Below are 21,819 nucleotides of genomic sequence, written 5' to 3'. Positions count from 1 at the left end.
ATTTAATAAACACTTTTATGAGGAAATAAGGGAGTCGATATTTGAAATCAACTTTCCGTAACCCTCAAATAACTTACATACATGATTCTTACATCAATATATCCCGGCTCGATTGCTAGAGAATATCGGCCCACAAATGGCTGAGTGAGATATAAGGAAAAAACCAGGACATCGATTTTTTAGTTTTTTTTTACTTATATCTGGATTACTAAGACATTAATATAGACAATATGGATATCTAATGATAGATATTTCAAAAATCTTTGCAACGGCGTATATAAGGCCGTAGTAAGTCGGACCTACAATGGCTCAAAATCTGGAAATATATTTTTTAACCCATATTTCTTTTAAACCAAAAAAAATTGTTTCTCATAAAAATGTTTCACTATAAATTTCCAAAAAAATTTTTTAAAAAATTAATTTTTTTTTGCCATTTTAAAAAATTTTGTTTGACATAAATTTTATTAACTAATAAATTTATGTCAAAAATTTTTTTTTAAATTATTTAAAAAAAAATTTTTTAAATTATTTTTAAAAAAATTTTTTTTTTTAAATTAATTATTGAATAAAATTTTTTGGTATAATAGAAATTCGGGTTAAGAAATATATTTCCCGATTTAGACCCATGTAGTTCCGATTTACTATGGCTTTATTCCCATACTTGTTATATATGTAATAATATAAATTATTTATAGAAAATTAATATTTCAGTAACGGTAATTGCAATTATATCGGTAACGGTAGTTGTGCTGAAAGGCTATTATGGGGGTAACTGCCGTCAGCGGTAACTAGCCTGGGTAAAAGGCTGTGCCATTTATATTATCTGGCACAAACAAAATTAGTTGAAAGTTTTTCGTTGGAAACGTCTTCAAAATGTCAATAATTAGATATCAATATTGTCTATATTAACGAATTAGTAATCAAAAAAAAATATTTAAAAAATCTTGTTAATTTTAATATATCCAAAAATAAACACAAACTAAATGAATCAATTATGAATATATAAATTGCACCTGACTGATAAAATTACTGCGTTAGAATAATACAACTTTTTTTTCCCTGAAAGAAAAAGAACGTATTTATTTATATATCGAATACTTTTTACACAAATTGCATACAATCAGTATTATAATAAATCATTTCTATATATATGTATAGTAATATTAATTTTTAAAAATAATACACAAAGGTTAACAATTTAATCAAAAAGGAAGATTAACTAAAAACAAAAACAAATTACAAATAGACAGTTTAATGTAAAGTTCTGTCATTTAAATCTTATAGAAAACTTGGATTGCTAAGGTATTGATGCTGAACTGATTGCAATCCAAGTTTCACCAAAGATTTAATAAAGAAGAGTTGTAAAAAAGAGAGACTTAAATTGGGCCAATTATTTTATGATTATTTTCATTTTCTTTCTAGAAAAGAGATTTAATTTCACTACGGATATTATTCACGTGCACACACACACTCATCTGTATCTGAAGATATTTCACTGTTACAAGAATTTTTGTGTAATATTTGGTTGAAGTACATTTTTCTTTTTACTTATTTTGGTATTTCCAATGTAATTCTTATTTGATGGAATGGCTAAAGAATTTGTGGTGATCTTGTCTGGTATTGCAAAATCGCGCTGAAAACAAACATCAATTTTAATTAAAAACTTATAGCTTAAGGATATACGAGGTCACGCGAATTTTCACGTGATTTGTTTAAACTTACATTTTTGCTTAGGCTAATAATAATAAGTGGTTGCAATTACTCCTTGTCACCCATTTTGACTTTAGATGTCATGTAGATGCCAACAATCAAGCCAAAGAGACCAATAGCTGAACCGAAAATCTCCACAATAAGGATTTTCACGAACAAAGCAGAGTTAGCAGCATCAGCCAAAGCAGCTCCAGAACCAACTACACCTACAGCAATACCGCAAAACAAGTTTACTAAACCGACAGCTAAACCAGCGCCGAACATAACATAACCGGCGGTCCAATTGTTATTCATTACAGTTTGACTGCTAAGCGCTGTTTCCATTTTGAACGAATCCAACAAACCGGACAATACAATAGCAGTAATGAGACCATAGATGGCTACGGCTTCGCAGAAAATAACAGAAATCAAATTTTTAGTCTTGATACGGGGTGCTTTAACACCACCACCCACAATACTGGTGCCAGTGGTGTGAATACCAAGAGCTGCACCTACGACGGACAAAGCTACGGCTAAACCAATACCCAAACATGCCCACATATATGGCGATGAGGCCGAGAGGAACCAACCAACGCTCACACGTTCTCCCTTTCCTGTGAAAACATGATAGAAGATGAGTACGGTGCTCACTGCAACAAAGAGATAACCGAACGTTTGTCCAACAACGGTACGTAATTGGGTGGCCATAGTTTGAGCTCAGTTCGTGTGTGTGTAAAAGTTTTTCGAAGAAAATCTGCAAAATCAAAAATAATCACAATAATATTCAACAAAAATTAACTCAACGTAATTATTACAAATATTAAAACAAATATATTTATAAATTACGTTTTTAAAAATGATAACTCACAAAAACTTTTCAGATTATTTTCAGTGACAGGTGACTGTTTTACGAAAAACTTTCTGCCCTAATCACATGACCTAGTGCTGCACTCTAGCGTATGAAAAAAATAACATTACTTTTTTTTCTCTACATAAGGAAATTCAGAGTTGCATTAATAAGCATTGGAATGTTGAGTTGCCAATCACAAGATTTTATAACCGATTATTTGTCGTTCATATATCGTGTTGATTAGAAGCAAAACATAATATGGTGTTAACATTCGTGTTTTTTTAGGTTTTTGACAATTATTTATTTATCATTAAAATTAATTTATAAAATATTAGACTTGTGCTTAACAGTTCATTTCAATGACCGCTCACTTTAATTCATAAATGAACTAGGTAGCTCTTTTAGTTCGGTCGCTCTTTTTGACCTTTGAACTACATCTTTGTTTTTTCATATTTTGGAAAAAAAACATTTCGAATTGTTATTTTAATTTTTTTTTGGTGAAAAAAAAAATTAGGTTTAAAAAATATTTTTTCCGATTTTGACCCATTGTATGTCAAACTTAGTATGGTCTTATATACGTCATTGCAAAGGTCTTTGAAATATCTATCATTAGATATCCATATTGTCTATATTAATGACTTAGTATTCCAGATATAGGTCAAAAATCGAGGTTGTCCTGGTTTTTACACATATCTCAGCCATTTGTGAACCGATTTGCTGATTTTAAGGTGAAGGGTATAATTAAAAAAGTACCATTAGAATAAAGAAAAAGTACCATGAAGTATCTGCTTGAATTTTCACTCACTTAGACCATATACGCTTAATTTCATATTTCTAGGTCCATTATTATAGAAAATTCATTTAGAATATAGAAAAATTACCAAAAAGTCACTCGGTTCTATATAATCTTTTTTTCATGTTTCTAGGTTCATTGGTGAAGAAATTACAAAAAGTACCATTCGAATAAAGAAAAAGTAAAAAAAGGTCCCCCCTAGAATTCTCGCTCACTTAATAATATATGCTTAATTTAATTTTTCTTGTTATAGAATTGTTATAGAAAATAAAAAAGTACCATTAGAAAAATAAAAAAAGTAACTATATTTTTTTTAAATGTTGGTCATAGTCCAACTTAGCTTCTTACGGAATGATAAATTGACCACGCCCACTTTTACGCCAACTTTTTATGATTTATCCAAAATCGGAAAACAGCTGCCCCGAATTTTTTGTTTCAATTTAAGTTTTTACTGAAAGAAAAATTGACCACTTATATCGATTACTTATATAAAAACTCAAAATATCTTAAATCATTAATAATTGGCCAATAAGCATTTAATCAAGAAAAGGAACTGGATTTGTGATCACTCATATTTCTGACCAAAAATCGATTTTTTATATAAAAACTCAAAATATCTGAATTCGCTAATAACTTGGCCAATAAGCGTTTAATCAAGAAAAGGAGCTCGATATGTGATCACTCATATTTCTCAACAAAAATCGATTTTTTATATAAAAACTCAAATTATCTAAATTCGCTAATAACTTGGCCAATAAGCGTTTAATAAGAAAATGAGCTCGATCTGTAATCACTCATAATTCTGACAAAAAATCGATTTTTTATATAAAAACTCAAAATATCTAAATTCGCTAATAACTTGGCCAATAAGCGTTTAATCAAGAAAAACAGATCGATCTGTGATCACTAAAATTTTTGAACAAAAATCGATATTTTATATAAAAACTCAAATTATCTAAATTCGCTAATAACTTGGCAATAAGCGTTTAATCAAGAAAAGGATCTCGATCTGTGATCACTAAAATTTTTGAACAAAAATCGATTTTTTATATAAAAACTCAAATTATCTAAATTCGCTAATAACTTGGCAATAAGCGTTTAATCAAGAAAAGGAGCTCGATCTGTGATCACTTATTTATTATCTGTGAAAACTCAAAATATCTAAATTCGCTAATAACTTGGCCAATAAGCGTTTAATCAAGAAAAGGAGCTCGATCTGTGATCACTCATATTTCTCAACAAAAATCGATTTTTTATATAAAAACTCAAAAAAATAAATTCGCTAATAACTTGGCCAATAGGCGTTTAATCAAGAAAAAAAGCTCGATCTGTGATCACTAAAATTTTTGAACAAAAATCGATTTTTTATATAAAAACTCAAAATATCTAAATTCGCTAATAACTTGACCAATAAGCGTTTAATCAAGAAAAGGAGCTAGATATGTGATCACTCATATTTCTCAACAAAAATCGATTTTTTTATATAAAAACTCAAATTATCTAAATTCGCTAACTACTTGGCCAATAAGCGTTTAATAAGAAAATGAGCTCGATCTGTAATCACTCATATTTCTGACAAAAAATCGATTTTTTATATAAAAACTCAAAATATCTAAATTCGCTAATAACTTGGCCAATAAGCGTTTAATCAAGAAAAACAGATCGATCTGTGATCACTAAAATTTTTGAACAAAAATCGATTTTTTATATAAAAACTCAAATTATCTAAATTCGCTAATAACTTGGCAATAAGCGTTTAATCAAGAAAAGGAGCTCGATCTGTGATCACTCATATTTCTGACCAAAAATCGATTTTTAATATAAAAACTCAAAATATCTAAATTCGCTAATAACTTGGCCATGTTTATTGATTTAAAAGATACATAGGGTGCCAAATACAGTTTTTATCCATTTTCTCCCCTAAAAGGTTCGAAAAAGTAGGAAACACCTGTCAGCTTATTTTTTAAACGGAGTAACATGCTATTTATTTATTTACTAGCTGACCAGACAGACGTTGTCCTGTCCAAATTAAAAAAATGCTTGTGTTTGATTTGTGAGAAGCGTATTTTGAGTTTTTATATAAAAAATCGATTTTTGTTCAAACATTTTAGTGATCACAAATCGAATTCCTTATCTTAAAGTCTTATTGGCCAAGTTATTAGCGAATTTAGATAAAAAATCAATTTTTGTTCAAAAATTTTAGTGATCACAGATCGAGCTCATTTTCTTGATTAAACGCTTATTGGCCAAGTTATTAGCGAATTTAGATATTTTGAGTTTTTATATAAAAAATCGATTTTTGTTCAAAAATTTTAGTGATCACATATCGAGCTCCTTTTCTTGATTAAACGCTTATTGGCCAAGTTATAAGCGAATTTAGATATTTTGAGTTTTTATATAAAAAATCGATTTTTGTTCAAAAATTTTAGTGATCACAGATCGAGCTCTTTTTCTTGATTAAACGCTTATTGCCAAGTTATTAGCGAATTTAGATACTTTTAGTTTTTATATTTAATCGATATTTTGTCAGAAATATGAGTGATGACAGATCAAGCTCCTTTTCTTGATTAAACGCTTATTGGCCAAGTTATTAGCGAATTTAGATATTTTCAGTTTTTATATCAAAAATGTATATAGATTGAAGTATGAATGGTAAGAAATAACTTGGATTTTCTAGAGGTAATGTAACTGACCGTTAGCATAGAGAAATGAAAGTAAGTCAAAGTTTTGAGAAAAAAGAAATGTCAACATCTACATGATTTAAAAAAGCTGCTATCTGTAGACTGCCATTACTTCTATGACAACATTCCAGTTGAATAATAATTATCTTTTTGCAATATTTAAGAAAAAAAATAAAAGCGCTATTTAAAAAAACAAACACTTACTATTAAAATATTAGATTTAATAATTTTTTAATGTCAGAATTTTGGTTTCAGAAAAAACTAAACATAAAGCCCATAGGTAACATAACTGTTGAAATATTACACATATGGGCAATTCCATATCATCGTACGTGACATTTGTACGCCTATAGAGTGGAATAGATTTTGCAAAAATAAAAGTATCTGAAAAATAATTTGGTCTTTATGTTCCATTCAGAGGGTACTATATTTTAAAATAATAAAAAGTTCTTTCGAAATATTGTTGTACAAAATATTGAGCGAAATTAGGGTATATCGTACCTGACATAAAACGGAACTCATTTTGTGGTACATGTAGAAATATGCGAAAATATTCGAATCGTGAGAGTCGTTATGTTTTCTTTTAATTTCTTAAACTAAAAGAAAATATATACTAAAAGAAATATTTTTCCTTTACAATCCGTTATATTAAAATAAAAACAATCTTTGGATGATTTTATAATAAATAAAATTTAATATCGTACGTGACAGATTTTTTCTTATAATAATACAATATACATATATTCTGTAAATATATGTACAGTGAGACCTCGATTTTCCGTAATGGTCGGGACCGGGAGCATTCTGGATAATCAATTTTCACGGTTAATTGAGTACCAATTTTGAGTAATTTTTTAATACATATAGTTTGTGAATTATATGTCGCTTTTTTGTTAATTTTTGAGTGGAATATTTTAGCTTTTCATTCACTGTTAATCCCGAAAATGGAGTTCCATTAAATCGTTCCTTCCGGAACTATTCATAAACTACAACATTTCTAAATTAAACACGTGTAAATATGTATAATGCCGGATAATAGAGGTAATTACGGTTAATCGATGAAAAAAAATTTTAGTCGATCCAAAAATATTTTCTTTTCCTTTCACGGATAATTGATGTTGCCGGTTAATCGAATCACGGATAATCGAGGCCTCACTGTATATAAAAACTAAAGAAGTGAATAGAAAATATACATACATTCGGTTTCAATAAACAATTTGACAATAGCAAAAAAACACTCAGAGTCAAATTCATTTCATACTACAAGCTAATTGGGAGCCTAGTTTTCGCCGCAATTTTAGCCTAAAACATACCATAGTGCCCTGGAGACGATCAAATACAATCCGTCAATCAGTGCATATGTGTGAGTGTTGTATGCTTGAAGCTTTAAAGAAGACGTACAAATAAATATGTCAATCACCATTTGTATTTGGACGCACTTTTCCATTATTACCAAAAATCTCGAAAAAACTCAGGTTTTTTTTTTTAATCAGAGACGTAAAATAAATAATATGAATATTTTTTTTCATCCGTACACGGCAAACACAAAGCAAGTGGATTTTGATTGTCAATCACAACAGGAGACGATCAAATAATCAGTCGTCAAATCAAAACATTTTGATTTTCATCAATCATTGCCGACAACGTGTAGCCGAAAAAGAACGACTGCACGCACACAACTATGCGATTGATGTGTTTATTTGATCGTCTCCAGGTCACTTAAAACATTAAAAAATTAAATATAATCAGTTTAAACTATTAATTTTGTCTTTAAAATGTTGTAATATGATCTAAATACATTTAGATATTAACATTTTATTATTTTTTGCTATTCAAATCATCTTGAAAAAAAGTTTCAAGGGTTTTTGTGTTTTCAGTCGTGGTAGCGATTCTCGTGGAATTGCCCATATACACAAAATTAGAACAGAAATGAATTCGTCGGAGCGCTTTTTATTGTATTGGTGAAATTCGCATAGAAAACCTCAATATTTTTTATTTTATCATGTTTTTTCCATCTCCTGTAAAATTATTAAAATGTAAGTTAGGGCTTTTTGCGTTTCAAGTAACGATATTTAGTTTTTAAACCGATATATTTTTTTTTAGGAAAATAACTTAATGTCCAAATATGGTCATATAATTTCTGGTTAAACCTTTCAGACATTAAATAGAATTAGTTGAGATAGAAAACTGAAAATTTCAGTGTAAGCAAATTTGAGGCTGCTAATTAAGAATATGAAGTCAAATTACAGGTAAATCGACACACCTGCCTACCAGGTGAGGTCAAATATATTGGACAAATTTTCTTAAAAGACATTTAACTCAGAGTTTAAAATAATGTAATTATCATTTTAAACTAGCACTGAATATTACTATGTCTAACACATACTTATAGGACGCTAACGAACTTCCCGGGAGTTTTTTTCCCTTTTCGTTTTTTTAACATAGAATTTGAATAGAAAAAATAAGAAAAGGGAAAAAACTCCGGGGGAATTTTTTCATAATTGGGCTGAATATGAAATTAGGACAAAATGTTGCTATGCCGATCCTGCGTGTAATTTTAGACCGCTTCCAGACTAGGCAATTTAGTTGCGTAAGTCTGTTTTTCATTTTCACAACATAAATTAAAAAAAAAGACCAACCAAGTCTGTACTCAAATTTGAAACGACTTGTTCTCCTTAACCCGACTTTACCTCTGATATCTACAAACACAAAAAATTGCGCAGAAGACTAATTGCCTAATGTGAAAGGGGTCTTAGAAGCTAGTTCACAAGACTTTGTCAGTTATTAAAACAACTTATTTACTATACAATGGTGCTATTAACTCGAAATTTGTTTTTTTTAATTATGACGTTGTTGCAGCAAATGAGCGATATGTGTATAATAGTAAAAACTACAGAACACAATTGAGTATATAGATGATTTGCAGCATAAATCTACGTTAATATGGAAATAAATGAAAAAATTTAGTGCTCCAAGGTGTTGGAAAAAGTACTATTTAAATATGTATTATTTTGATACCGGACAAATATTTAATTTTCCATCTCTGAGCACTATTCAATGATATTGTTCAGATAATTTATTAATTATAGGAGATATTTACTATCATATAAAAAATCTTATTCATAATTAAATGTTTAAAAAACTTTTGGTAAAATAAAAATTTGGGCATAAATCAAGATCAGCGAAACAGCTTACATTTTTATAATTTATTTATAAAACGATACTCTAGCTTCATATAAAAAACTAATGATTCGTTCCAAAATTCTGAAAAACCGCATAAAATCAAATTTTGGTATAAATCAAGATCAGCGAAACAGCTTGCATTTTTATAATTTGTTTGGGGTTGATAGCTCTCATAATTAGAAGCACAAAAACGTTAACATTTTTGCCTGCTCTCTCTTAGTTTAAGAGTTATAGAAATTTAAAGTCAATACATATAATAGTACATTTCTCATATATTTGGAAAACTATGGGCCTTTTCGGAAATGCATCACTGCGCTGCATTTGATGCGCATGTGATTAGTTTGCGATGCAGATGAGCAGACAATGCATCAGCTATTATTGTGATGCATGTTTGATGGTTTTTTGCGCATCATCTACTTCACTGTTGCTTTTTAGAATGCAAGACTTTTGCAGTGTTGACAAACTTTTGCATTTTAGAACGCCCTGCGCATCAGATGCAGCGCAGTGATGCATTTCCGAAAAGTCCCTATCTGATCGTTAGTGCTTCACAATACCTTTAATGTACTATATAATATGGTACAGTTTAATATTCTGAACCAAAAATTCCTTTTTGAATTTACAGTACTTCAGAAAATTTTGATATACAGAAAAAGTGATTTTAGCGAAGCCGGTGTTCGATACACCCCAGAGTCTAAAGTTCCTTCGTCCGGCCGAAGGCCGGCAATACAGAAAATATGAATATTAACAGAAAAAAAATTATGAAAATATAAACTGTTGATTTGTTCCAAAATGTGTTTATAAGGGGGAATGACTAACTCCTAAACTAAAGGATAACGGGCAAAAATTTTAATGTTTATATTTGGAAAAATTAGCTTACAAAATGTATAAGAAAATTATTAATTCAAAAAATTAAAAAAAAACATAGAATACGTCGAAAGTATTACATCAAATGTTTCTTTTGGATTAAATACCGGCCTGAAAAAACCGGTTTCGATCGCCTCCACCTCCCTTAAATACATACAATCGCAATGTCATACATTCATTAATTTTACTTTAAATTGTAACGCCCTTATTCATAATCAATTCTTAATTTTATAGAAAAACATAAACAAAATTTCAATACAAAAAATTTCTTTTATAAACCTGTAATAAATTTAAAAATCGATTATAAATAAGGCCGGAATAATAAAGAATTGGTATAAGGATGCAAATGCTAAAAACACGGAACTGGAATATCATGTCTACAAAAGTAAATTACAATAAAAACAAATATAAACTAGATGTATGAGTGAGTTCCAAAAAGGTTAGTTGCAAGCTAACGCAAAAGTTTAAACATTGATAATGCTACATGTCCCTAAATGTATGAAAAATAAAAAAAAGCAAACAGTATACTTTGTCATGGATATCACTGCAAAGTTTTGTTATTTTTTTTGGAACTCACCATAAACCAATTTAAAGTTTCCAATAGTTAAATAAAAACACAGATAATTGTTTACCCTTAAGACACTTTAATACAAAAATTATCTGTAATTAACACATCCTTTTAAAGGTATCAAGAAATTTACGCATCATCACCCTTGGTGGCACGTGTGTATATAACTTGACGGGCATGTTGCACGACTTGTTTGATCAGACCTGAAACCAAACAAAAAATACAAATTAGTAATTATAAAACAAAATATTTATTGTTTTTTATCTTACCCTTTTCGCGCAATTCAATTAAAGCACGCTTGGCCAAAGAGCCACGAATCTTCAAACGTTCAGAAACAACTGAGGGAGTGATCAATTTGTACTGTGGGACTTCTTTGTACAATTTATCGTATGTAGCTTTGTCGAAAAGAATTTGATTGTTCAACTTGTCCCTAACTTTTCCCTTGGACCACTTCTTCTTCTTGGCTTTGCCGCCACCGCTACCCTCCTTTTTCTTTTGTGTTTTTTGTGGCTGTTTAGCCGAGGATTTTGAGTCCTTCTTGGGCGGCTAAAATAAAACACAAATAAAAAGAAAAACATTGTTACTCAAATATTTCTAGGTTATGTTTCACACGATTCTTTTTTTGTATTTAATTTTCAAAAAATTTCACAATTATTTATGGTTTAAATTACATTATGCACTTGTTCATTGTTAAATTGATATTTTCACTCCACTATTTATTTATTTGTTAAATTTTAACTGTTTTAAAAGAAAATACATTGGGCCACACAACTTACCATCTTGAAAACCTCAATGCAAAAAGATGGAGGACGGAAATTGTCAGTGCTACCAAACAATAAATGCTAAAAAATTGACATATTTAGGAAGTGTTTCAAAAGAATATGTTTTACCATGTTTTAAGTAGAGACATTAACCAACAGGGTTGTAATTAAAAAAAATATTTAAAATTTTTAACAAATTTATACAAAATAAATTGAAATAATTAATTAATAATTTCAATATTCTACTTTTGCAAAATATATATGGCAATAGTTTTAGTGTTAATAATTTAATATGTAAAAATTAAGAAGAAGCAGCAACATATTCAAGTTCAGTCAGCTGTTCAAAGTTTTTTTGTTGTTTTTGTCGCAAAAAATGATATAACACGAAATTGTTTTGTTTATTAAATAAAAAAAAACAAACATTTAATTTAAAACAGTGTTTATGTAGGATGTTCACATCGCAGCGTTATAATTTAATAATACGTAAGATTTTGACAACAAGAGGTGTTCAAAATGCCAACATATTTACGGGACCTGTAACATACAGCGCTAATTATTATGAAGCCCTGGGCATATCGAAGAATTCGACTCAGGGAGAAATAAAAGCAGCCTATTATAGGTTGTCTATGCTATACCATCCAGACAAAAACCAAGGTAGCGAGAGTGCAGCCATAAAATTTCGAGAAATAACACAAGCGTATGAGGTTTTGGGAAACTTCAGATTGCGCAGGTTATATGATAAAGGTGTGTTTGTTTTGTATTTATTAATCAATATTGCAATACAAAATCTAGATGGCCTAATAAAAACATATTACAATATATTTAAAACGTTTCATACAAATTTAATTGTAACGTTCTAAAACTTCCAGTTCCATTATTTTAAATAAATTTATTGAAAACAATTGTTGGCTTATAAGCTTGTCCTAATAATGCATATTTTGCTGATTGCTTAGGTTAGCAACCAGCCTCCCAAAATTTAGAGAAAAGTCTAACTCTTTAATTTACTTTCAAATAATGACATTAATTAAAAACAAACAATACAAAAAAGCATTTGTAAAGAAACAAGTAACTAACAACAAATTTTAAATTTATATTTCAACTTATTAGTGTGAACATTTTAATTTAAAAATATGGAAAAGTTTGAACGCTCATTTTATGCAATTTAGTTAATTTGATAAATAAAAAGACACTAATGTTTTTAATTTTTAAGGAATAATACATACGGCGGGTTCACAGTATGCTCAAGCAACTGAAGAAACTGTGAAAGATGTAGACCAAGAAGTGGAAGATGACCCATCAACTAAATTTTATAAATCTCGCTTTACGAAGTCAAAGGTTTCCAATAGTGAAGGTCGCACACCAATTTACAATTTCGATGAGTGGTCTAAAGAACACTATGGAAAATCTTTTGAACGCCGAAAAGCGGCTAAAGCTAAATTCGATCGTACCCAGGCTCAGGCGAAAGAACATGCTTTAATAGCACAGAATGAAATTTTACTATTTGGTATTGCCGTCGTTTGCGTCCTTATATACCTCAAGTTTATGGCGGAATCATCCTACGACACTCCTAAAGATAAAGCAATAAAGGCAGCAGAAGAGAAGCAAAAGTAAAAAGAAGCATCAATTTAGCTTATTTAGATTTATGTAGAAAATTGTAAATAATTTATTATTATTTGTTGTTGAAGGAGGAGAACCTGCTAATATTGTATGTATTTTACTATCATAAAAAACGAAATTGATTATATGTAACAATAATAAATAAGGGTTATTTATTTAAAAGCGACCACTACGTTTCCGGCCAGTGTACTTGGTGTCTCGTCTGGTTTCTAAGCCTTGACGTCTCCTGCGTTCCTTTTTGGCCAAAATCCAATCACGAGACTTCTTCATTGGTTTCCCACGAGCGTCCCTGCACATTTCCCTTTTTTTAATATAACTAATGCGTCTTTCATCTTCTTCGTTGCCTAAAGAAATTAATTTCTTGAATGTATAGGATTCAAAAACTAGTAAAACTTCTGATTTAAAACTCACCTAAAGCTTGTGGCATAGAAGCTGCCCCACCAGTCATCAGTACTAGGAAATACTTCTTCGCTTTGGTCGAATTGGGATAATCTACGACAATGCCGCCATAGAAACCAGCTTTCATCGCTTGTGAAGTTACCATTTCGATTTGATCGGCATTTTCAGGATAAAACTGGAAAACAGCGCGAGCCGTTCTTGTGAGACAAGAAAACAGTGTAGAGAAAAATTTATATAATCGTTTGTGGGGATTGTGTGAAGTTTTATCAGCATTGCACAGCCATTGTAAAGCTGATATCGAGATGGCACCATCGAATGTACCCGGTTTAAAAGGCATACCTTGTCCCATATCACCCAATATCAGGTCACCACCAACTTCTCTTTCTACTGCAATATCTAGCATAGATTTAGCAATATCTATTCCCACCCATACGTGATCATTATCTTCTAAGACGCTACCAGAGAGGCCAGAACCACATCCAATATCAAGTATCAAACATGGCTCATCTTCATTTAGAGTCAATAATTCCACAGCTCTCTCAGCCATTTCGACTTGGATTTCTATAATGCGTGTGCTATAAACAACCATTATTATGTTAAAACCATGAAACCATTTACAATAATTTTTTTTCTTACTTGTTGGAATACTTTTTGGCCTCATCGTCGTTATAAAACTGAAAATGTTTAATAAACTAATAAACCCGTTTGAAAATAAAATGTATTTTAAATGCTTACGATTTCTGGTGGGGCTGAATGTTCCGGTCTCCGTGCCATGGTTTTTAATTTATTTTCACTTTAAAAAATGTAATAAATTTAGAAAAATCAAATATGTTTATTATGTTGCACGTGTGTTTCCCAGCTTCAATTGTTTATATTTTTTTCTTTAGTGTTGCCAATTTTCGTCTTCTTCTTCGAAATTGAGGTTGCCAATTTTAATAAAAATGTATTTAAGTGTATAATATTCAACCGTGCCGAATCATATTTGCCCTTCATCCTATTATGTGTATTAAAGGTTATTTTTTGTGATAAATATAAATCATTGAAGAACGCTGAATGCATTTAACGTAAATCAGCATTCTCTGATCTGGACACTAATAAGCTGAATAATTATTTTGTTGGTAATTCAGGAGTTGCTGGAGAAAAATTTGATTTAATTTTCTATGTGAAATTTATAGCCTATTAATATACTTTTTGTTATTTCCTGAAGACTGAAATGTTGGAATATTTGTGATGGTCGGTAGTAGGGTTACCAGTTTTATTTTTACAAAAAGCGTTACAATTTTCAAAATAGGTGAAATATGTAGGGATTTTCAAAAGTTACGCCGGACAAAAGATATGAAATTATTACTTCCATTATCTCCCAAAATCAAATCAATATATGTATTTTCGTTTGTATGCTACTTTTACTATTTTTAGTAGAATTTTCAATACAAAAAGTAATGGAAAATAGTAAACAAACATTCAAATATTTTTTTTTAAATTAAAATATGCATGTATATGTATATATTTTCGAAAGCGGGGAGAGTGACTATGAACAAGATATTTAGAATCATTAAAGCCCTACATCGATAGGATACTTCTATGGGGATAGATGGCATAATGAACCGACCATAACCATATGTTTCGTCCTTCTCCCAAATAAAGGCATGTACTAACTAATAGTAAATCACATATTTTAAAATTTACGACCTTCATGAACAACCCGAATGAAGAAGATACATTTTTAAACGAAAACGTTTAAATATTTCTAAATTGATTGATTATTAATATTGTGTGCCGGAATATTTTGAAGTTCAGTGTTGAAAAATTGAGCCAAATTGAACGTTTTTTTTACTATTGGTCAATACACAAGGTCTCTTATCAGTCATATTGTCATAATGTCCTAATATGTCACGACTCGGCAGCTCGGCTTAACCGACTCTTAGGCATTCGGCGCAGGTCTCTTCTGGTTGGTTACGATAACACAATAAGACCCCTTTCACACTAGGCAATTTAGTTTAGTGAAAGGGGTCTAACATAGCATACAGAGTAGTATTATTTTAGGATATTTTTGTGCTTGAAAAGCTATAAAAACCATTGTGAAATATTAGGACATTATGGCAATATGACATGATAAGAGACCTTGTGAATTGTGAAACTCGTTAACTTTCTGCATTATTTTACAGATATATATGTATGTCGATTTATTTATTTTAATGAAAAGTGACCCACAAACTATATCATCGCTAAAATTCTTTAATATTTTTCATTATTTGAATTTAAATACAAGAATTTCAAAAATAAGGAGGTAAAAAAAGTATCATCGCATGTATTTACAAAATAATTTCTACTGTATATAGCACAAATTACAAACCTGTCCATCGGCCACATCACCATATCGTAGGGTATAAAAGAGTTGCCAATCATAATGCAATAAATTGACAAAACAATAGACATATGTTTTTTAGTTTTTATTTTGATTACTCTTCCAAATAAACTTACTATAGATAATTGCGTAAAATGATATAAATTTGTGAAATTGAAATTGTAAGAAAAATTATATATTTGAACAAAAAAAAAATGTCGTCTCTGTTACGAAATATTCTAAGACCTTCTCGGCAATGGTAAGATAATAAGAAAAAATACATATCTTAATAATATTAACTTAAAAATTTATTTATTTAGTTTTAGATTACCTTCTCAAAGAAATATGGTGACTTCAAAAACGTTGATGTCCGAGAGTATCGGAACTTCTAGCTTAAATACGGAAAATAAACTATTAGTTAGTGATTCGTGTATAAAAAGATTGAGAGAAATATGCCAAGATGGAAGTTTTTTGCGCATAACAGTAGAGGGAGGTGGCTGTTCAGGATTTCAGTATAAGTTCGATTTGGATAATAAAATGAATCCTGATGATATGCAATTTGGTGAAGATAAAGCAAAAGTAGTCATAGACAATGTTTCCTTAGAATATTGTACTGGCGCTACTGTAGACTATCACTCAGAACTTATACGTTCAGGATTTCGAATGTTAGCGAATCCTTTGGCGGAACAAGGATGTTCTTGTGGCGCTTCATTTGCTATTAAGTTAGACTAATTTATATTGTACGTACATATGTATCTTAATATGTTTGTATGTTGTAAATATATATATCGCTGTTATAAAAATTATTTGAATCTTGTTTTTCTTTATGTAATTTATTTATGTTATATACAATTGTGTTTTTTACTAATTACATGTCGGTATCTATTAGGCTAAGCATAAAAGTAAGAAATCTTAAATAATAGAAACAAACTTTTGAGTAGGCAATCCAGGCCAATTTTTGTATTTACTTGCTGGCAGCCAATTGTTCACTGAGATTAATGACCTGTTCAGTCAAAACACTAATTTGCTCATCGTAATTAACTCGAGTTGTGGTCTACCGAAAAAATGTTATTTACTAAGTGCATGTAATTGTATTGAAAACTCTCCAAATGTTTCTTACCAAGTCCTCTTCCAATAAATGCAAAGCCTGATTGATGCTATCCAATTGTTCATCTTTACCCTTAAGTTCATGTGTGGCATTTTCGAGACAATTTTGCAAATGGTCAACTTCTAATATAAAAGTAGCAAGACGAGATTCTGCTAAAAGCTTTTCCCTCAATAGATCTTCAAACTTTTTACCCAAATTATTAAACAGTAACAATTCTTTGGTGGTTGGTATAAACTGCTCTGTTTTTGAATCGCGTGAACTGTAAAAGCTCAAACTGTTAATAACTTTAAAACAAAAAGAAATCTAAAGTGTTACCTTTTACCCTCTGCAACTAAAGGTACAGAAGTAAGACCTGCTGCTGTGGTTGTTGAACTGCAGTCGAATAAATTTCCTGAAGATCTACTTGGATTTGAGGACGTATTAACTTCAGTTTTAGATTTTGTGTGCTGAGTATCAGTATAAAGTTTTGTAAGTTCATACTGAGAACGCCAATGTGCTACTTCCTTTTCCAAATTTGTTATGCGACATTCTGATGTCATCATCTGATGCGAACTATGATGTTGTATTTGGTTGTTATTATGGTATGGTGTGTAGTCACTTCCAGATGCACTTAATGCATCTTCACTCCCCAACTAAAATAATATCATATAAGTTGAACCAATGTATTAATATAAACTGTACTAAACAAACCATACTAGCGGCCTCAACAAGTTTAGTTTCCAATTCTTGGTTGCGACTTTGTAAGATTTCCATTTCTTTTCTAAGTCGTTTTTCCACTTCAGCATGCTCGAGGTTATGTTTTTCTATCATTTGTTCCATACCTTTAATATGCTCCGAATGCATTTGTAAACTTCTCTCCCTGTCATCAATCTGTATTAGATTTAGAATAGAGTTTGGAATAATAGTCGATGATTTTAAATTCTGTTTATAAAATTACCAACGAAGTTAATTCGGCATTTTCCATAATCTTTTTTTGTAGTTCTTCAAATATCAATGAGTCTTGGGAAATGTCATCTTTATGCCCGCTCATTAAATTCACTTGTTGCGCTTCGATTTTATCATTGTTTCCTTTCTTTTTGGCGTCTTTTTCCTTTTTTCGTGCTTCACTTTTAACCAATTCTTCTTGCAAAGAAGCCACGCGATGTTCCAGTTGTTTGTTTCGAAAACCCAAAGAATCGATCTCTTGTTCGTCTCGTCTCAGAGTAGTCTCCTTTTGTTTTAGTTGGTCTCTTAGTGACGAACTTTTGGCCTGCTCTTCTAATAAAGCTTTCCTTAGTACTGAAGCCTGGGCTCTGAGCTGTTTGTTGTTATTATTTATATTTTAATACATTTTGTTAGATTTGTTGATTAATCATGGGCGTTTATATTACTTATGGTATATTTTTTGCTTACTACACTAAACCTACCTTGGCATATTCACTTGCTAACTTTTGATATTTGTCTTCGGGCACAAAACCATCCATGTTTTTTAAAATATTAATTTACAGGAGGATTATTTGCATTTTATCACAGTACCACTTAAAATAAATAAAATAAATGGTAAGAAAAATTTATTTATTCTTAGTTTGTGTGTGCAATAGAAAATACAACAAAATTTATCCTATTTTCTCTTGTCTTTCTTTGATATAGTTTCGACAATTAACCCTCTAACCGGCCAATTTTATTTCGAGGTAAAATAATATACCAGGTTATTGTTTGAAAAAAGAAAGAAATACGTGGGAATAAAAACAAACAAAAGACAAATGCACGTTCTTGTTTATCACACTAAGCAAAGTAAATTAATAAAGTAGACTCAGTAGAACAGCTGACTATTTTTTTTACTTTGGTCTGAACTGTCAATTCACTTGTGGTTGTTGTGGCGAAAAATACAACAAGCCCAAAAGCAAAAACAACAACAGGCAACTTTGACAGCTCAGACCTTAAACCAAAAACAAAATTGCTTGTGGTTTTTGTAAATGTTGTATTTGTTGTAGTACTGTCGCTACTTTATTAATTTACTTTGACACTAAGTAAATTGTTTGTCTCTTTACACATATTTACCGTTATAACGGGAAAAATAACCAAATAAAGCAGCATTACATACATTTAAAATACTCGCCAAAAGGCAGCCTTGCCGATTAGAGGGTTAATCTGTTTTAGTATTGACAATTAATGGGCCATGCATTGCCAACCAATAATAAACCAAAATAGAGAAGTGTCACTGCGAGGCGAATCTATAGAAGGTTACGACAGAAGAACAGCTGATTATATTTTTATTCAGTTGTGTAGACAAGTGAACTGTCAATTCACTTGTGTTTGTTGTGGCGAAAAATACAAAAAACCCAAAAGCAAAAACAACCACAGACAACTTTGACAGTTCACTTATCTTTTTACAAAAACAAAGTACCTGTACATGTTGTATTTGTTGTAGTTCTGTCGTCACCTTCTATAGATTCGCCTTGTGTCACTGGATAATAACAACAACTACATAATTTTTGACAACCATCATCGAAGAAAAAGCGGCGTTTTGTGATTTTTCTTGTAAACAAAAATTTCTAAAATTTTTATTTATTAACCGAATAATTAAATAATGTCAAGTAGTTCAGTAGATTTAAGTTCATACCGCGACCAGCATTTTAAGGTATTTATCTTGCTATAAAAGTATAAAAACAAATCATTATTAATTTTTCTTTAAGGGGTCTCGGTCCGAACAAGAACGCTCATTACGAGACACTACCACATTGTATGTCGGAAATTTATCTTTTTACACAACCGAGGAACAAATTCATGAACTATTTTCAAGATGTGGTGAGGTTAGAAGAATTATCATGGGACTGGATAAATATAAAAAAACACCTTGTGGATTCTGTTTCGTAGAATATTACCAGAGAAATGAAGCTGAAATAGCAATGAGGTTTAGTTTTCTCTCACATATTTTCATAATAAGAACACCTCATTTATGTTTATATTGGTTGACAGATATGTTAATGGGACACGTTTAGATGACCGTCTAATTCGTGTAGACTGGGATGCTGGATTTATTGAGGGACGGCAGTATGGACGTGGCAAGACAGGAGGACAAGTACGTGATGAATATCGTACAGATTATGATGCCGGCCGAGGTGGTTATGGCAAATTATTATCACAAAAACTTGTTCCAAATACTGATAATCGATGACTTAGTTGCAAATAAATTTATTTTTTTCTACATAATACATGCGTTAATATTATTGAAAGATTTAAATATTTTAATTTTCGCGGTGTACCTAAAACTCAATAAAACACCTCTGCTAACATTTTAGTACATTTACAAAATAAGTAATAAACAGAAGTTATTAGTATTTACTATACTTTTATTATAATCTTGTATTGATAATTAAATACACGTATTGGAATTTTTATATACAAGTTATTTTTTGCCAATATTATTAGCCAAGGAGCAGCTTAGGCCAGTGCCATCTGGTTCAACATTCAATTCTTTAACTTCTCCATTTTCTACCACCATAGAAAAACGTTTAGCACGTACTCCACCCAAAGGTGGCAAGTCAATGGTCAAATCTAATGCTTTGGCAAATGATGCTGCAGGATCAGCTAACATACGAACTTTTCCGCCAGCATTATGTTCCTTTCCCCAGGCTGACATTACAAATGGATCATTAACAGAAACGCATACAATGTCGTCCACCTTTTGTTCAGATTTCAAGCTATCAGCAGATGAAACATATCCTGGCAAATGAGTCTAAAGGGAACAAATCAAATTTGTTTAAATAATTTTCATTGAAACAGACAATTCGTAATTATGTACTTGCCTTTGAACATCCAGGAGTAAAAGCTCCGGGAACGCCAAAAATTATGACTTTTTTATTAGAAGTCAAATCCCCAGTATTGATTTTGTTAGCAGGTGAATCTTCAAACAAATCCACGGAGGGGATCTTATCACCGACCTTAAAAAAGAAAAATTAATTATATTAAATACTATGGCTACATATATTACAAATGAATAAATAAAAAAAAATATATATTTATTTAGCTAGTAAACTGAGTTATAATTTACAAAAACCATTTTAAATGTTGTTGCAATAAACCCTTTTACTTATTCCACTTAGTGACTATTAAATTGTTTCAACTGAAATAACTATTCTTAAGCTTTATTGATTAAGCAATTTATTTTTATAAATTCATTAAATGTTTAATAGGCACCTAGAATTTTGCATTATTAATATGAGAACTTGCAAAGTATATGTATTCTTTTAAAAACATATCTACAATGACTGCTGTGAAAATATAGAAATTTCCACAGCTATTACACGTTATAATAAATAGTAAATAAAGCTTTAAGAACACACATTTTTATTGACAATTATCTTAAATACAGAAGATATACGCTTTAGATATCCATTATTTTATAAATGGTTTAAGAACTAAATATTGTATATTTTATGTTACAATTTATTTAATTTTTAATAATAATGTAGGCAAACGAGTATCCATGACCTTACGTATGAATATAATACTCAAGAAAACAGGAAGTATAATTACATAATTTTATGAAATTTGTATAAATTAAAAAATGTATATAAAAGAGTGGTTTAACTATATATCCTTAAACATACCTTTACAGGAGCCATGGCACGTGTTGACGAGGATAATTGACGTATTGTATAGTTCTTCAACAAGGAATTTCCGAAAATGCTGCGGGCTATTTGCATTTTTGCAACTTCTCTGTAGAAATATTTTTGTCGTTCGTCGTATTTTTTTACGGCACAAATGTCAAAACAAAAAAAACAAATATTATTCTGCTGTTTGTTTTTTTTGTAAAAATCTTCTCTGCGACAGAAATTTATTCAAGCAGTTACTTCACACAAACATATATATTATTGTAATCTTTATCTGCTTGATTCAAGCGCTTCTCCTAGGAGGTCAAGGCGAATTTATACAAAGAATCAAACAGCTGATTACTTTTTTTTCGCTTTTTAGTTCTAG

General features: G+C 30.4%; 8 protein-coding genes across 8 annotated transcripts; 3 read left to right on the top strand and 5 right to left on the bottom strand.

The window, feature by feature from the left end:
- Positions 1–1,049: 1,049 nt before the first annotated feature.
- VhaPPA1-1 (Vacuolar H[+] ATPase PPA1 subunit 1) lies at positions 1,050–2,674 on the bottom strand. The gene is made up of 3 exons (XM_065498803.1): positions 2,558–2,674; positions 1,723–2,443; positions 1,050–1,633 (listed from the first exon to the last, which is right to left on the bottom strand). Exon 2 carries the CDS (start codon positions 2,395–2,397, stop codon positions 1,759–1,761), a length of 639 nt encoding a protein of 212 aa, XP_065354875.1. The 5' UTR covers positions 2,398–2,443; positions 2,558–2,674; the 3' UTR covers positions 1,050–1,633; positions 1,723–1,758.
- Positions 2,675–10,684: 8,010 nt separating this feature from the next.
- RpS25 (ribosomal protein S25) lies at positions 10,685–11,523 on the bottom strand. Its single transcript, XM_065498797.1, has 3 exons — positions 11,405–11,523; positions 10,898–11,174; positions 10,685–10,831 (listed from the first exon to the last, which is right to left on the bottom strand). Exons 1-3 carry the CDS (start codon positions 11,405–11,407, stop codon positions 10,758–10,760), a joined length of 354 nt encoding a protein of 117 aa, XP_065354869.1. The 5' UTR covers positions 11,408–11,523; the 3' UTR covers positions 10,685–10,757.
- Positions 11,524–11,754: 231 nt separating this feature from the next.
- Positions 11,755–13,172, top strand: LOC135949283 (dnaJ homolog subfamily C member 30, mitochondrial). Its single transcript, XM_065498796.1, has 2 exons — positions 11,755–12,133; positions 12,600–13,172. Exons 1-2 carry the CDS (start codon positions 11,839–11,841, stop codon positions 12,998–13,000), a joined length of 696 nt encoding a protein of 231 aa, XP_065354868.1. The 5' UTR covers positions 11,755–11,838; the 3' UTR covers positions 13,001–13,172.
- On the bottom strand, positions 13,014–14,279 carry LOC135949282 (probable 18S rRNA (guanine-N(7))-methyltransferase). The gene is made up of 4 exons (XM_065498795.1): positions 14,141–14,279; positions 14,042–14,079; positions 13,418–13,980; positions 13,014–13,350 (listed from the first exon to the last, which is right to left on the bottom strand). The coding sequence occupies exons 1-4, from the start codon at positions 14,177–14,179 to the stop codon at positions 13,163–13,165; spliced, it is 828 nt and encodes a 275-aa protein (XP_065354867.1). The 5' UTR covers positions 14,180–14,279; the 3' UTR covers positions 13,014–13,162.
- A 1,592-nt stretch (positions 14,280–15,871) lies between these two features.
- On the top strand, positions 15,872–16,555 carry LOC135949281 (iron-sulfur cluster assembly 2 homolog, mitochondrial). The gene is made up of 2 exons (XM_065498794.1): positions 15,872–16,008; positions 16,070–16,555. Exons 1-2 carry the CDS (start codon positions 15,965–15,967, stop codon positions 16,479–16,481), a joined length of 456 nt encoding a protein of 151 aa, XP_065354866.1. The 5' UTR covers positions 15,872–15,964; the 3' UTR covers positions 16,482–16,555.
- An 8-nt stretch (positions 16,556–16,563) lies between these two features.
- LOC135949280 (protein phosphatase 1 regulatory subunit 21) lies at positions 16,564–18,480 on the bottom strand. Its single transcript, XM_065498793.1, has 6 exons — positions 18,264–18,480; positions 17,795–18,154; positions 17,548–17,727; positions 17,173–17,489; positions 16,870–17,116; positions 16,564–16,803 (listed from the first exon to the last, which is right to left on the bottom strand). The coding sequence occupies exons 1-6, from the start codon at positions 18,318–18,320 to the stop codon at positions 16,714–16,716; spliced, it is 1,251 nt and encodes a 416-aa protein (XP_065354865.1). The 5' UTR covers positions 18,321–18,480; the 3' UTR covers positions 16,564–16,713.
- Positions 18,481–19,320: 840 nt separating this feature from the next.
- On the top strand, positions 19,321–20,049 carry Cbp20 (cap binding protein 20). Its single transcript, XM_065498792.1, has 3 exons — positions 19,321–19,477; positions 19,533–19,750; positions 19,816–20,049. The coding sequence occupies exons 1-3, from the start codon at positions 19,427–19,429 to the stop codon at positions 20,012–20,014; spliced, it is 468 nt and encodes a 155-aa protein (XP_065354864.1). The 5' UTR covers positions 19,321–19,426; the 3' UTR covers positions 20,015–20,049.
- Positions 20,050–20,168: 119 nt separating this feature from the next.
- On the bottom strand, positions 20,169–21,608 carry Prx5 (Peroxiredoxin 5). Its single transcript, XM_065498791.1, has 3 exons — positions 21,450–21,608; positions 20,646–20,780; positions 20,169–20,575 (listed from the first exon to the last, which is right to left on the bottom strand). The coding sequence occupies exons 1-3, from the start codon at positions 21,543–21,545 to the stop codon at positions 20,246–20,248; spliced, it is 561 nt and encodes a 186-aa protein (XP_065354863.1). The 5' UTR covers positions 21,546–21,608; the 3' UTR covers positions 20,169–20,245.
- Between the last annotated feature and the right edge of the window lie 211 nt (positions 21,609–21,819).

Source organism: Calliphora vicina, chromosome 1, assembly GCF_958450345.1.
Source record: "Calliphora vicina chromosome 1, idCalVici1.1, whole genome shotgun sequence".
NCBI lineage: Eukaryota > Metazoa > Arthropoda > Insecta > Diptera > Calliphoridae > Calliphora > Calliphora vicina.
The sequence above is the reverse complement of the archived record's forward strand: the minus strand, read 5'-3'. Positions and strand labels throughout refer to the sequence as shown.